General features: G+C 41.7%; 1 protein-coding gene across 5 annotated transcripts in view; it reads right to left on the reverse strand.

Annotated features, from left to right (window-relative positions):
* The window catches only part of PIAS1 (protein inhibitor of activated STAT 1), a 302,740-nt gene that overhangs the window by 263,047 nt on the left and 27,471 nt on the right, over positions 1-12,222 (reverse strand). For 2 of the 5 annotated variants that reach the window (XM_060294059.2, XM_060294058.2), the window contains 3 exons: positions 10,911-11,264; positions 4,279-4,361; positions 3-851 (listed from right to left, as the gene is read on the reverse strand). In XM_060294059.2, the coding sequence (XP_060150042.1) occupies positions 3-23 (21 nt within the window). In that variant the 5' untranslated portion in view covers positions 24-851; positions 4,279-4,361; positions 10,911-11,264. Of the gene's footprint in view, positions 852-4,278; positions 4,362-10,910; positions 11,265-12,222 lie in introns of all 5 variants that reach the window. The other 3 variants (XM_060294060.2, XM_060294063.2, XM_060294061.2) reach the window with 2 other exon arrangements.

Genomic DNA, 12,222 nt, shown 5'->3' on the forward strand with positions numbered 1-12,222 from the left:
ACCTGGCACAGAGAAAACAACATAAGGAATCAGTATTGCTCTGCTTTGCATTATCCCGCATCAGGAGCTGATTCAAAGTTCCTTGAAGGTAAGATCACACATATGATTTAGTCTTTGAAAACTTCCACAATCGCTAGCTCAGGACACATGGTAGGTGCGCAACAGATAATAAATTATAAGAGCTGAATTTTATTATGAGTTTATATGTACTGGGTTCTAAACTATTCTAAATACTTTGCATGTATCAGCTCATTTAATCCTCACCATAAGTACAACTTCTATTTCGATTTCACCAAGTCCTAGGGAATTAAAAACTTGGCCCAGGTTCACTCAGTAAGTGGGGTATCTAGGATTTGAACACAGGACTCAGTCAGCCAAGCCTTAACCACAAGATATGGTGTAGACCAACTAGTTAGAACAGATTTATGAGACTAGAGGCAACAATCTAGATGTTTAACAAAGGAGCTGGTTAAATAAACTGTGCTAGGATTGTATGTAGCCATTAAAATGCTGACAGACATCTATATTTATAACACCAAAAGCCATTCAGAACATAACTTAGAAAAGCAAGCTAGAAAACAGTACAATAAACCCGCACATGAATATTTACAGCAGCCTGTTTATAACTGCCAAAAGACTGGAGGCAACCAAGATGTCCTTCCAGAGGTGAATGGATAAACAGTGGTACGTTCATACAATGGAGTATTATTCAGCGATAAAAAGAAATGAGCTATTAATCTACGAAAAGACATGGAGGAAGCTTAAAAGAATATTGTTAAGTGAAAGAAGCCAGCCTGGAAAGGCTACTTACTGTGTGACTCCAGCCACGAGGGGTTCTGGAAAATGCAAAACTAGAGAAACCGTAAAAAGATCAGTGGCCGCAAGGGGTCTCAGGGGGAGGGATGAATTGGCAGAGCACAGGGGATTTTTAGGGTAGTAAAACTATTCTGTGTGCTACTGTAGTGGTGGACACAGGACGCGTTATGCATTTATCAAAACTTTGAACTTTACAGCACAAAGAGTGAACCTTAATTAAGCTACGGGCTTTAGTTAATAATAGTGTATCAGTGTTGGTCCATCAATTGTAACAAAAGTACCACCCCAAAGCAAGATGTTACTAATAGTGGAAAACTGTGAGGGTGGGAACAAGGGGATAGAGGGACCCTGCACTCTGTGCTCAATTTGCTGTAAACCTAAAACTGCTCCCAAACCTAAAGTCTGTTACTTTAAAAACAAACTATAGCAGCACGATCCCTTTTATGTCAATATACAATCGTGTGCTTTTGTGCATAGAACTGTCTGCAAGGACATAACCAAAATTAATCGCAGTTGTCTCAGAGTGGTAGGATGAATGGAGAGCTTTCTCCTAGTTCTACTTGTCCTTTTTTTTTTTTTTAAACAAAAGGGTGCGTTAATTTCTTATAAAGAAGTAAAGTGAGGCAGGGGGGGCCCAGTGCGCCCTGGAGCCAGCTCTGCCCAGCGCTGGCGCCGCCGAGAACTCAGCTCCCGCTCGGCGCCCGCGGGGACCAGCGCCCTGCTCGGCATCTGCTCCGCCCACCGCGTCCCGTGCCTTTTCAGTTTTGTGTCCCGGCGGTGAGGGAAGAGAAGACAGAATTCCTCCGGTGCAATTGCGTCTGCACACTCGGCTGGCGCAGAAGCCGGGAGGGCGTCGGGCAGGGGCACCGCGGGGCTGGACCGGGGCCGCAGACGCCCGGCACAGCTCCGGGAGCCCGGCCGCCACCCCGCCTGGCCTTCTGGGGGCTGGAATGTTCCCGCGGCCGAGTGTACTTTGTTCTAGGGATGGGGGAGGGTGGAGCGGGGTCAGGGCTCCAGGACTCTGGAGCTCCTGGGACTGGGAGGGCGGCCAGCTTTCCGTTCCCAGGGTGCCTTCCGGGGTGGAGTGGGGAGGGCAGGGAGAGGAGTTGTCTAGTTCCCAGGCTGGGCAGCTGCGGGGCACCGGGCGGACCCCCTGGGTTCCAGTGCCAGCCCTGCCACGACTAGCTGCATGCTCCTGGCATCCTGTCTCTTCACCTCTCTGGGCCTCAATTTCCTCATCTACAGAATAGGGATAAGAAAAATGATAATGGCATATAGTTATTGCCACTGTGGTAAAGCCCTCTGCAAGCGCTTTTTCCTCATAATAACCCTTTGAGGTAGGTGCTGTTACTATAATAACGTAATTATCCTATTAGTATTCTAAAGTATCAGTATTCATAAGTATTCTATTAGTAGAAGAATATTCCCTCACTGCCAGGCCCTTTGGACAGCACAGATGCTCTGGCTGTAGAAAGCCTGGCCCAGCCTCCTTCCAGGTAGTGAAATGTGCACAATTATTATTTTCACTTGAAAGATGAGGAAAGAGAAGCTCAGAGAGGTTAAGTAACTTGTCCAAGGGCACACAGCCCCTAAGTGGCCATCCTGGATGCAAACTCAGGCATTCAGGCCGAGACCCTCCACTCTTAACCTCTACAGATACTGCAACCCTACTGCCAGTCTTCAGGGAGCCCTTAAGATCTGTTTATTTGGACATATTGCAATCCATGCAACAATTCTGAGGAAGTATTGCTACTAGTAATAATTAACTCTAAGTAACGATAGCTATCACCAATTGAGGGCTGTGAGTCTCAGAACACCCTATGAGGTAAGTACTACTATTATTATTCCTATTTTAGGCATGAAAGAATTGAGGCACCGGGAGGTCTCTCTGGTGCTAGGAGATGGAACTCATTCACAGTGAAGCCAAGAGCCCAATAACCCCTCAGCTGTAGCCTCCTTTTGTAGTATTTTATAGGGAGGCAGACTCCTCCAGAGTCTGATTACAGAGGCCAGCCTGGAAGGACAGTCCTTCCTTCTCTAAACCTTGCCAAAGGCAACTTTGCCTGGTAATCTAAGGCACTCTGGACAGTGTAATGAGTCTCAAATGGTATCTAACACCTTCTGGGGAGCTGCTCCTGGTGTACACCTTCCAGGAGCGCAGCTGGCCTAGTACCCGTGGAAGCATCTCCACCCAGAATCTTTGCAGAGGGCAGGTCGGCTGCCCTAGGTTGTGAACGAAGGAGTGCTTGGTAACAAAATCTCCCTGTCCCGTTTTCATTATGTTCCCCTCCCTCTACAACTCCTCCATCACACTGACTGGAAAGTCATTACTAGGCTCCCATCCGCCCCATTTGGGTTAAGAGACTGCTTCTTTCAAAAATGCAAATGTTGCTGTTGCTTCTATGCAACCTTCCGCCGTGTACCTTCAACCTACCATCTCCTGGGAAAGGAAGAAACACTCTCATTCTTTGCAGTAGGTGTTAAAGGTTTGTCGAAGATGGTTTCGCAAAGAGCCACGTATTGCTGTCTTGTCACGCGGGGCCCACAGGAGGCACTGAATAACTACTCCCTCAGCCTGGAAGGCTCTTCCTCCAGTTACCTGCATGGCTCCCTCCCTCACCTCCTTCAGTTTTTACTCAAGACACCTTCCTTGTGGGGCCTTCCCTGACCACCAAATTTCAGTTACACCCTGACAACCATCCTGATTCCTTTTGCCTGTTTTATTCTTTCCATAGCACTTGTCACTGTCCTATACACTCGATTATTTTTATTTATTTTGTTTATTGTCTGTCTTCCCCCACTAGAACGCAAGTTCCTGGAGGGTAGAGATCTCTCTCTGTTTTCTTCCTCCCTGTATCCCCCAGTGCCTGGAACTGGGAGGAAGGAAAGGAAGAGGAGGGAAAAGTAGCTTCCCTGGCCCTTCCAACCCTTTGTGACTACCAGCCTTTGGAGGAACACACATTGCTTATTCCTGCTATTTACTTGACATGTGGCACATCATATCCCCTTGGTGACACTGCTTGTAGCATCGTCCCATTCTGCTCTTTGACTTCACAGTCGTGTGTCTCATGTACCTGAGCAGACAGTAAATTTCCTACCGAGGAACGGAGGAAAAAGAGATCTGAATCGTTGTATACCCCCAATACCAAGAACAGGGTAGAATTTCTACAGGTTCCAGAGCTCTTTTAACTTCAGAAAGAAAAATGTCAGCCCTCCCTCCCTTCCTTCCCCGACCTTGTTCTCCTCCCCACACCCCCAGTTCAGCTCCATTATTATCAGACTCAACTGCTGAAGTTTGATTTGTCTGAAGTTTGATATTTAATGTTTTTCACCAAATAAGTTTATAGCGTCTTTGACAAGTAACATTTACTATTTCTTAATAGGGGTCAATATCTGAACTATCTTATTTCTTAACAACAGCTCTGTTTTCTCAGACACTAAATGAAACACAAAATTTCATACCTTGACTATGTTCTTGCCATAATCTGCATCCTTGGTTTCCTCTTTATTGTTAAAGGGAATTTTTAAAAATTTGTTTAAATGACCTAAGTGAGAAAGAGAGGGAGACAATGAGTTGCATTCCCCGGAGGTGAATGAAGCCTGCTGTCTCCCTTGGCAGTCAGCCACCTCACCTGAGACCTCAAAAATAGGGAATGCACAGCTAGGGATAGCCTTTAGTTTTATAGCATCACAGATGATTACAGCAAACACCGAATTTGTCCTTCTTCTCTTCCTACATTGCCCCAGCCTTGGCTGTGATCTGAGGTGGTGTCACATCTGACTCAGGGGAAGTGAGAGGTCAGGGGAAGTGGGAGGGACTGCTTGAAAAAGACTATCTAGTGAATATATAATTTTTATTATCTACAAAAATCTAAAAATGTGCACCAGTAAGCATTTATCGTGTGATCTGAATATGGAGGTTCATCATCCTATTGTAAGTGTATGATGATCTCCATACCTGGCATCTGTTAAGACTGTGGTAAAAGGGGCCATTCGGATTGACTTGAATCTGAGAAACATACATCAGAATGGGTCCTGCATAACTCGCTACAAAGAACACCTGCAGGGTCCTCATGAGCTATGAGGAAGGAAGTGATGACTGAATGGAGGATGAATGGGTGGCCGGTAAATGAATTGACCTATGGATAAGTAGGTAAATGAATAAATGGGTGAATGGCTAAGGGAGCTGCACAAATGGATAGATAGGGGAAGATAGGTAATTGGATTTGCTGGGCTCCAAAGTCCCTGACCTACTCCAGCACTGACCAATGCCTTCAAAGATATTGGTTTATCCATTGGTCTTCCCCCACAAAATTTTGAGGTCCTCGAAGGCATGAAGTTAGTTTTATCATTTTTTGTATTGTGGGCCCCTAGCCTCGTTGGAGCCAATGTCTGCCTCGTTCACAGACGTATTAGTTAGGATGTAAATCTGGCTGCTGTTACACACAGAATATCCTCTGCATGACGGAACACCACAGAGGCCAAAATGTAGCCAGCAGGAAGGGAAACAGAGGAGGGGGTAGTCAAACGTGTCCTCTTCAAAGGCAGGACCTAGAAATTGGACGCATCATTTGGGCTCTCATCCCATAGGCCAGGACTTTGTCACATGGCCACACCTCACTACAAGGATGCTGGGCAGTCTCGTGTCCATCTAAAAATTAGTGGTTCTAAGAACAGCAGACATGGATATTGGAAGAAGTCTCTGCCACATAAGTGACCAACACAGTCTCATTTGTTAAATGAATAACTAAATAAATGAATCTAACTGACATTGAACATGTGTATCCTGAAAAGGTAAAGCATATTGAATTACATAGTTAAGTGAAAAAAACAAAGTAGGATTCATGGACATAGGATGCAATTATTCCACTTCCCAGGCTCCCTCCAAGTGGCCATGTGACATCCCTGTGGCCAATGGGATATAAATGGAAGGCAGCTGAAGACCTCTGAGAATGTTTCTGCTTTTAATACACTTTTGCCTCTTTCTTCCTACTTCTTGATCAGTGAAATAGAGATGCGAGAGTGAAAGTGGAACAATCAACTTGTTACCATGAGACAATGAACAAGAAAGGAAAAACCACACATTAAGGCTGACTGAGCGGAAAGATAGAAAATAACAGGACATGGATGATATCATGAGGATGCTGCCCACCCTTAACTGCCTGCCTGCAGACTTCTCGTTAATGAGAAACAGAAGCTCCTCCTGGGTTAAGCTGGGATAGTGGCCTTTCTGTTTCATCCAGCCTAACCGATATATAGAGCTTGAAAATTCATTGAGTACATAGAATATTTCTGGAGTGATACACAAGAAACTGTAGCCATAGCTACCTCTCCTGGGAGAAGTCATGAGTGATCGGAGGACAGGGATGGACGAGAGACTTACTTTTCATTTAGTCTTATATTTTTGAACATTGAATTGTTGGCATTTAGATATTCCACGAAAAAGTGTTGCAGTAACATCTTACGGTGAAGAAAGTCAAAAGAAACAGCTTCATTCATGAATTTGATGGCTCAAGAAATTCAATGTCCAGCAGTTGTATTATTGTAACACCGTGTTATGATGTCATCAGAGGCAAAGTTGTCTCAAGAAACTAATCACAAGGGATGGTTCAAGACTGAATTTTGAAAATTATTTATTCGTAAAAATAAATTAGTAGATGGATGTGATACTTCATAAAAGTGGAGGGGTTTGGTTTGGGTTTTTGTTTTGGTTTGGTTTTTTTGTTTTTTTTTAAGAGGAGAGGAAGGCTGATTTTTTTTTTTAAGAGATGTTTTGTTTTGTTTTAAATCAGAAGGAGCTTTCATTGTCTCTCTAATGTTTTATCTCTTAAGCTAGGTGGAGAGTGTACTGTTCTGATTGCTTGAAACATTTCCTAATTTGAAACTAATTAATTAGTTAACTGAAAACTCAGAGTGGGGCTTCCCTGGTGGCGCAGTGGTTGAGAGTCCGCCTGCCGATGCAGCGGACACGGGTTCGTGCCCCGGTCCGGGAGGATCCCACATGCCGCGGAGCGGCTGGGCCCATGAGCCATGGCCGCTGAGCCTGTGTGTCTGGAGCCTGTGCTCCGCAACGGGAGAGGCCACAACGAGAGACCCGCGTACCGAAAAAAAAAAAAAAAAAATCTCAGAGTGCATTTAAGTGTAATGACGCACTCTGCTTCCCTTGAATTACGATGCACCTTCTCATGGCTGGTACAGTGAGCTCCCCAAATTTCACATGACCCACAACTTACGTCGGCCTCAGTTGGTGGCAGTTACCCCTGACAGTGGCACCACAAATAGTTGTGGGGATTATGAATGATCCTGGTGCCTGTGAATCATGATTCTTATACTTACTTTGATTTTCTTCTTAATTTTACCCATAGATAAATTTCTAATAGGGAAGGAGGCAGGGGAGATGAATCAAACACAAAGGCTACATCCACATCTAGAAGGCACAGGAGAGAGCCTGACAGGAGGATCATTTCTATTAGGAACCACGTGGCAATGACCAAATCAAACACAAACTGATGGTGCAAGGGCAATTTGTCATAATCATAATCACATCGATATAGATTTGAATTCTGTTATAATTTTAAATAGTAAAATAAGATGAGCTCATGTTTATTCTGCAACAGCACATATTTGCTCCTTTCCTAATATTATCTGTGGTGTGAAGATGTGGGGAAAATAAAATTTATTAAAAGGTACATTTTAATTTAAATAAAGCTGCATATTAAAAAAATTAAGTTGGTTATATTTATGCACTTTTCCATACAAAATGACAAAGTTTTTTAAAAGTTCTTTAAAGGGCTGATTTTACTACTCATTTGTTTATAAAATGCGTTTATAAATAGCATGCCAAAAAAAATTGAAGGGCTGTTTATTTTACTTGTCTATGAAATGTTTGATATTCCTCAAAAACAGGTTATGCTCATGAAAATGTGCCTTGTATGTGAATTCATTATGTATGTCATTGGGGGTAAAAAAAGGCTGAGAAACAAAAGAAAAATCACTACACTGTCAGTAGATTCTAATAAAACTAATAATAAGATCAGCTATGATTCAAAGGGGTCACTGAAGAAGATCAAAGCTGGACTTCTGAGTATCAGTGTGTGTGATAAATTACATAATTATTTTGTACCAAGTCCAAGACTCTTACCATGCTACCCCCTAAACCAAAAAAGGAGGGGGGTGTATGTGGAATCTGTAACATCTCATTTGGATGTGACGTGCTAAGATACAAAGAAATATATTTCTTAGAGGGACACTGATTTTTTTTAGGTTATATATTGCTGAATAGGCTTGATAATAAAGATGTGTGGGTCTCTTTGAAATAAAAAATAATACATTTTTGAAAACTTAGACCCTAGTGGAATTTAAAAATAGTATATCTATCTTCCAAATTACAGCAAGATAAAAGCAAACAAAACACCGTCTGCATAACAAACGACAGGAAAAAAATAAATAGAATCATAAACAAGTATGAATCATAAGCAAGATTACCAAAAACAAAATACATAATCAAAACAATACATGTCAATGAGGTAAAGCCCCCGATTAGAAGACAAAGACACACAGTTTAGATGAAAAAGAAATCAATCATATGCCTCGTATAAGAGACACACTCAAAACAAATTATGCAAAAAGGTTCAAAAGAACACAAGATGCAAAAATTTAACCTTAACTTCATGTGGGTTATAAACGTACTGTGGTACTTATTTTCAATTTTGTAGTGGCGGTGATAAATGACTTCTAGTAGAATGCTAGAGTACAATGATTAGGTATGGACCCACCTGTATTAGCAAAATGTTCATGCTTATCTTATTCCTTCAAGACTTCCCTGCTCTCCTTTATGTGCCCAGGAATCCCGTGTGTGCTGTGTGTATATATGGTGGGGGAGGGAGGGAGTGGGAGAGTGCTACTCACTTCCATCTTTGCACCACAACCAAATAGAAGGTAGAGTACAGAGCAAATATCTTTAAGAATATGAAACTGGAAGTTGCACAATCGCCTCTACTCACATCCCACTGGTGAGAGCTCATTCACGCGGTCACACCAAGTAGCAAGGTGGGGCTGGGAAATGTAGTTTCTAGCTGGGTTGCCCAGTGCCCAGGAAGGAGAGAACCGTTTATGGCAATAATCAATCCACCAAAATGATCATCAATGATCTGTGCAAGACCCCTCACTTGTTCCATCCATTCATTCACTCACTCTTTTTTATAGCCATACCAAACACCCTCCCATATACCTGGGCAATCAATCTATTGTGTTTAAAGTACATACTTCTGTTTATATTTTTGAAAAATATGTAATTTTGCTTTGTGTGCATGTAATTTTTCCCTTTTCTGAGTCAATTTTATTGAAGTATAATTTACATTCAATAGTAGTCAACAGATCTTTGACAAAGGAGCAAAGACAGTTCAGTGGAAAAAAGAAGAGTCTTTTCAACAAATGGTGCTACAACACTGGATGTCCATAGGCAAAAAAAAAAAAGTCTAGACACAGACTTTACACCTTTCACAAAAACTAACTCAAAATAGATCGCAGACTGACATGTAAAATGCAAAACCATAAAACGTCTAGAGGAAAACGGGAGAAAATCTAGGTAACTTAGATTAGCAGTGAATTTTTAGATATAACACCAAAAGCATGATTCATAAAAGAAAAGAAATGGGAAAGTTAGACTTCATGAAAATGAAAACTGTCTGCTCTGTAAAAGATGCTGTTAAGAGAATGAAAAGGTCACAGCCTGAGAGAAAATATTGACAAAACACATATCTGATAAAGGACTTGTATCCAAAATATATAGAGAAGTCTTAAAACTCAGCAGTAAAAAAACCAAACAACCCAACTTAAAAATAGGTAAAAATTCAAGGAGGGAAGGGGGGGTGGGACAAATTGAGAGACTGGGATTGACATATATACACTACTATGTATAAAATAGATAGCTAATGAGAACCTGCTGTATAGCACAGGGAACTCTACTCAGTGATCTGTGGTGACCTAAATGGGAAGGAAATCTAAAAAAGAGGGGATATATGTATACATATAACCGATTCACTTTGCTGTACAGCAGAAACTGACACAACATTGTAAAGCAACTATACGCCAATAAAAAAAAAAAGAATGAAAAAAAGGTAAAACTTCTGAACAGATACCTCACCAAAGAAGATAAACAGATGGCAAATAAGCTTATAAAAGATCCTCAACATCGTTTTTCATTAAGGAATTGCAAATTGAATGAATGAGATATATACATGAGTGTATATTTAACCTTATAAGAAATAGTATTCCAAAGTGAGGCACCATTCTGCATTCCACCAGCAATGTATAAGAGTTCCAGTTGTTCTGCATCCTCAACAGTAGCTGGTATTGTGAGATTTTTTGATGTGAGCAATTTTGTGATTTAGTAGCATGTCATTGTGGTGTTAATTTGCAATTGCTTGATGACTAATCGTATTGAGGATCTTTTTATGGGCCTATATGCCATCCATACATCTTATTTGGTAAAGTGTCTGTTTAAATCTTTTCTTCATTTTTTAAAGGAAATTTATTTATTTATTCATAAAAATATTTATTTATTTGACCGGGCCAGGTCTTTGTTGTGGCATGCAGATCTTTAGTTGTGGCATGTGGGATCTTTTAGTTGCGGCATGCGGAATCTAGTTCCCTGACCAGGGATCGAACCCAGGCCCCCTGCATTGGGACTGTGGAGTCTTAACTGCTGGACCACCAGGGAAGTCCCTTTTCTTCACTTTTTAAGCAGTTTGTGTGTTTTACTTGTTACTGTGTTTTGAGTTTTCTTTATATATTCTTGATATAAGTCAGTATCCATCAGGGTGCATTCAGGAGAATTATTAACAGGAGAGTGGAGTAATGGAGAATTGACTGGTAAAAGAGAACTCTGGTGAATACAGGAATAGCAAATACAGGGACAGGAACTACTGGCAGGGCTGAGATGGAATGTCCAAGGAGAAGCTCCAGACCTTGTTGGAAAGAGCACAGTGTGGTTCAGTGGATGGTGGGGATGACACCTAGATGGCTTACCGGAGGATACTAGAAAAGGGACCTTTGGGAGAATGGGGGATGTTGTCCACAGGGAGGTACCATACCTTGGAAGTTGCTGCAAAGTCAGCTGAGGGATGCTCAAAGAAGTCGTTCATAGTCAGGTGCCTTGCCAGTGGCACATCACTTTGAGAAAGTTCTGAGGGAAGCTTCTAGCAGCTGGGCTCTGCTGGTTGCCCTGAGCTACCAGAACTGGGAGCTGGGGAAGCTGCACCCTGTAGGAGCCCAGTGCAAGAGACCCTGCACCCTGCAGGACTCGGGAAACAGGAAGAGGAAATTCCTTCCTTTTTCACTGTCCTTCCATCCTCCTCTACTGGCATTACATCATACCAAATGTCGCAGGTGAAATATTTCCACAGCCCACTTCCATCATCACAGAGCAGGCAAAGAAGGATTTAGACCTGAGAAGAAGAAAAAAAAAAATTGATGACTGTCACAAAATTCTTTATCACACGTGTGTTTTGCAAATATTTCTCCCAGGCTGTGGCTTGCCTTCTTATTTTCTTAACAGCGTCTTTTGAAAAGCCAGTGTTTTCAATTTGGTCGTGTTCAATGTATCAATTTTTTCTTTTGCCATTCATGCAATTTTTTATTTGAAAAAAATGTCTGCCTAACCCAAAATCAAAGATTTTCTCATATGTGTTCTTCTAGAAGTTGTGTAGTTTTAGGTTTATGATCCATTTCAAGTTTTTTTGTATATGTATTTTAAAATTTTATATTTATTTTTTAAATACTTCATTTTTCTTGGAGCAGTTTTAGGTTCACAGAAAAATTAAGAAGAAAGTGTAGAGATTTCCCATATAACCCCTGTTCCAACACATGGATAGCCTTCCCTATTTATAGCATCCCCACCAGAGGGTACACTTGTTACAACTGATGAATCAGCACTCACACATCAGAATCACCTAAAGCCCAGAGTTTACATCACGGTTCACTCTTGGTGTTTACATTCTGTGGGTTTGGACAAATGTATAATGACATGTATCCATCATGATGGTATCATACAGAACATTTTCACTGTCCTAAAAATCCTCTGTGGTCCACCTACTCATCCCCCCCCCCCGCCCCTGGTATGCATTCTTCAAATTGATAAATGACATATATACAGTAAATTACAAAAATATGTGCGTGTACTTTAATTGATAGGAATAGTATTGAGTTGTTTATCTCATTCTGCTTCTTATTTTTGTCCCTCAGCACTGTTTTTTTGTTTGTTTGTTTGTTTTTTTAAATTTATTTATTTATTTATTTTGGGCTACATTAGGTCTTCGTTGCTGCATGCGGGCTTTCTCTAGTTGCGGCAAGCGGGGGCTACTCTTCGTTGCAGTGCACGGGCTTTTCACTGCGGTGGTTTCTCTT

Source organism: Globicephala melas, chromosome 2 (assembly GCF_963455315.2).
Source record: "Globicephala melas chromosome 2, mGloMel1.2, whole genome shotgun sequence".
Taxonomy (NCBI): domain Eukaryota; kingdom Metazoa; phylum Chordata; class Mammalia; order Artiodactyla; family Delphinidae; genus Globicephala; species Globicephala melas.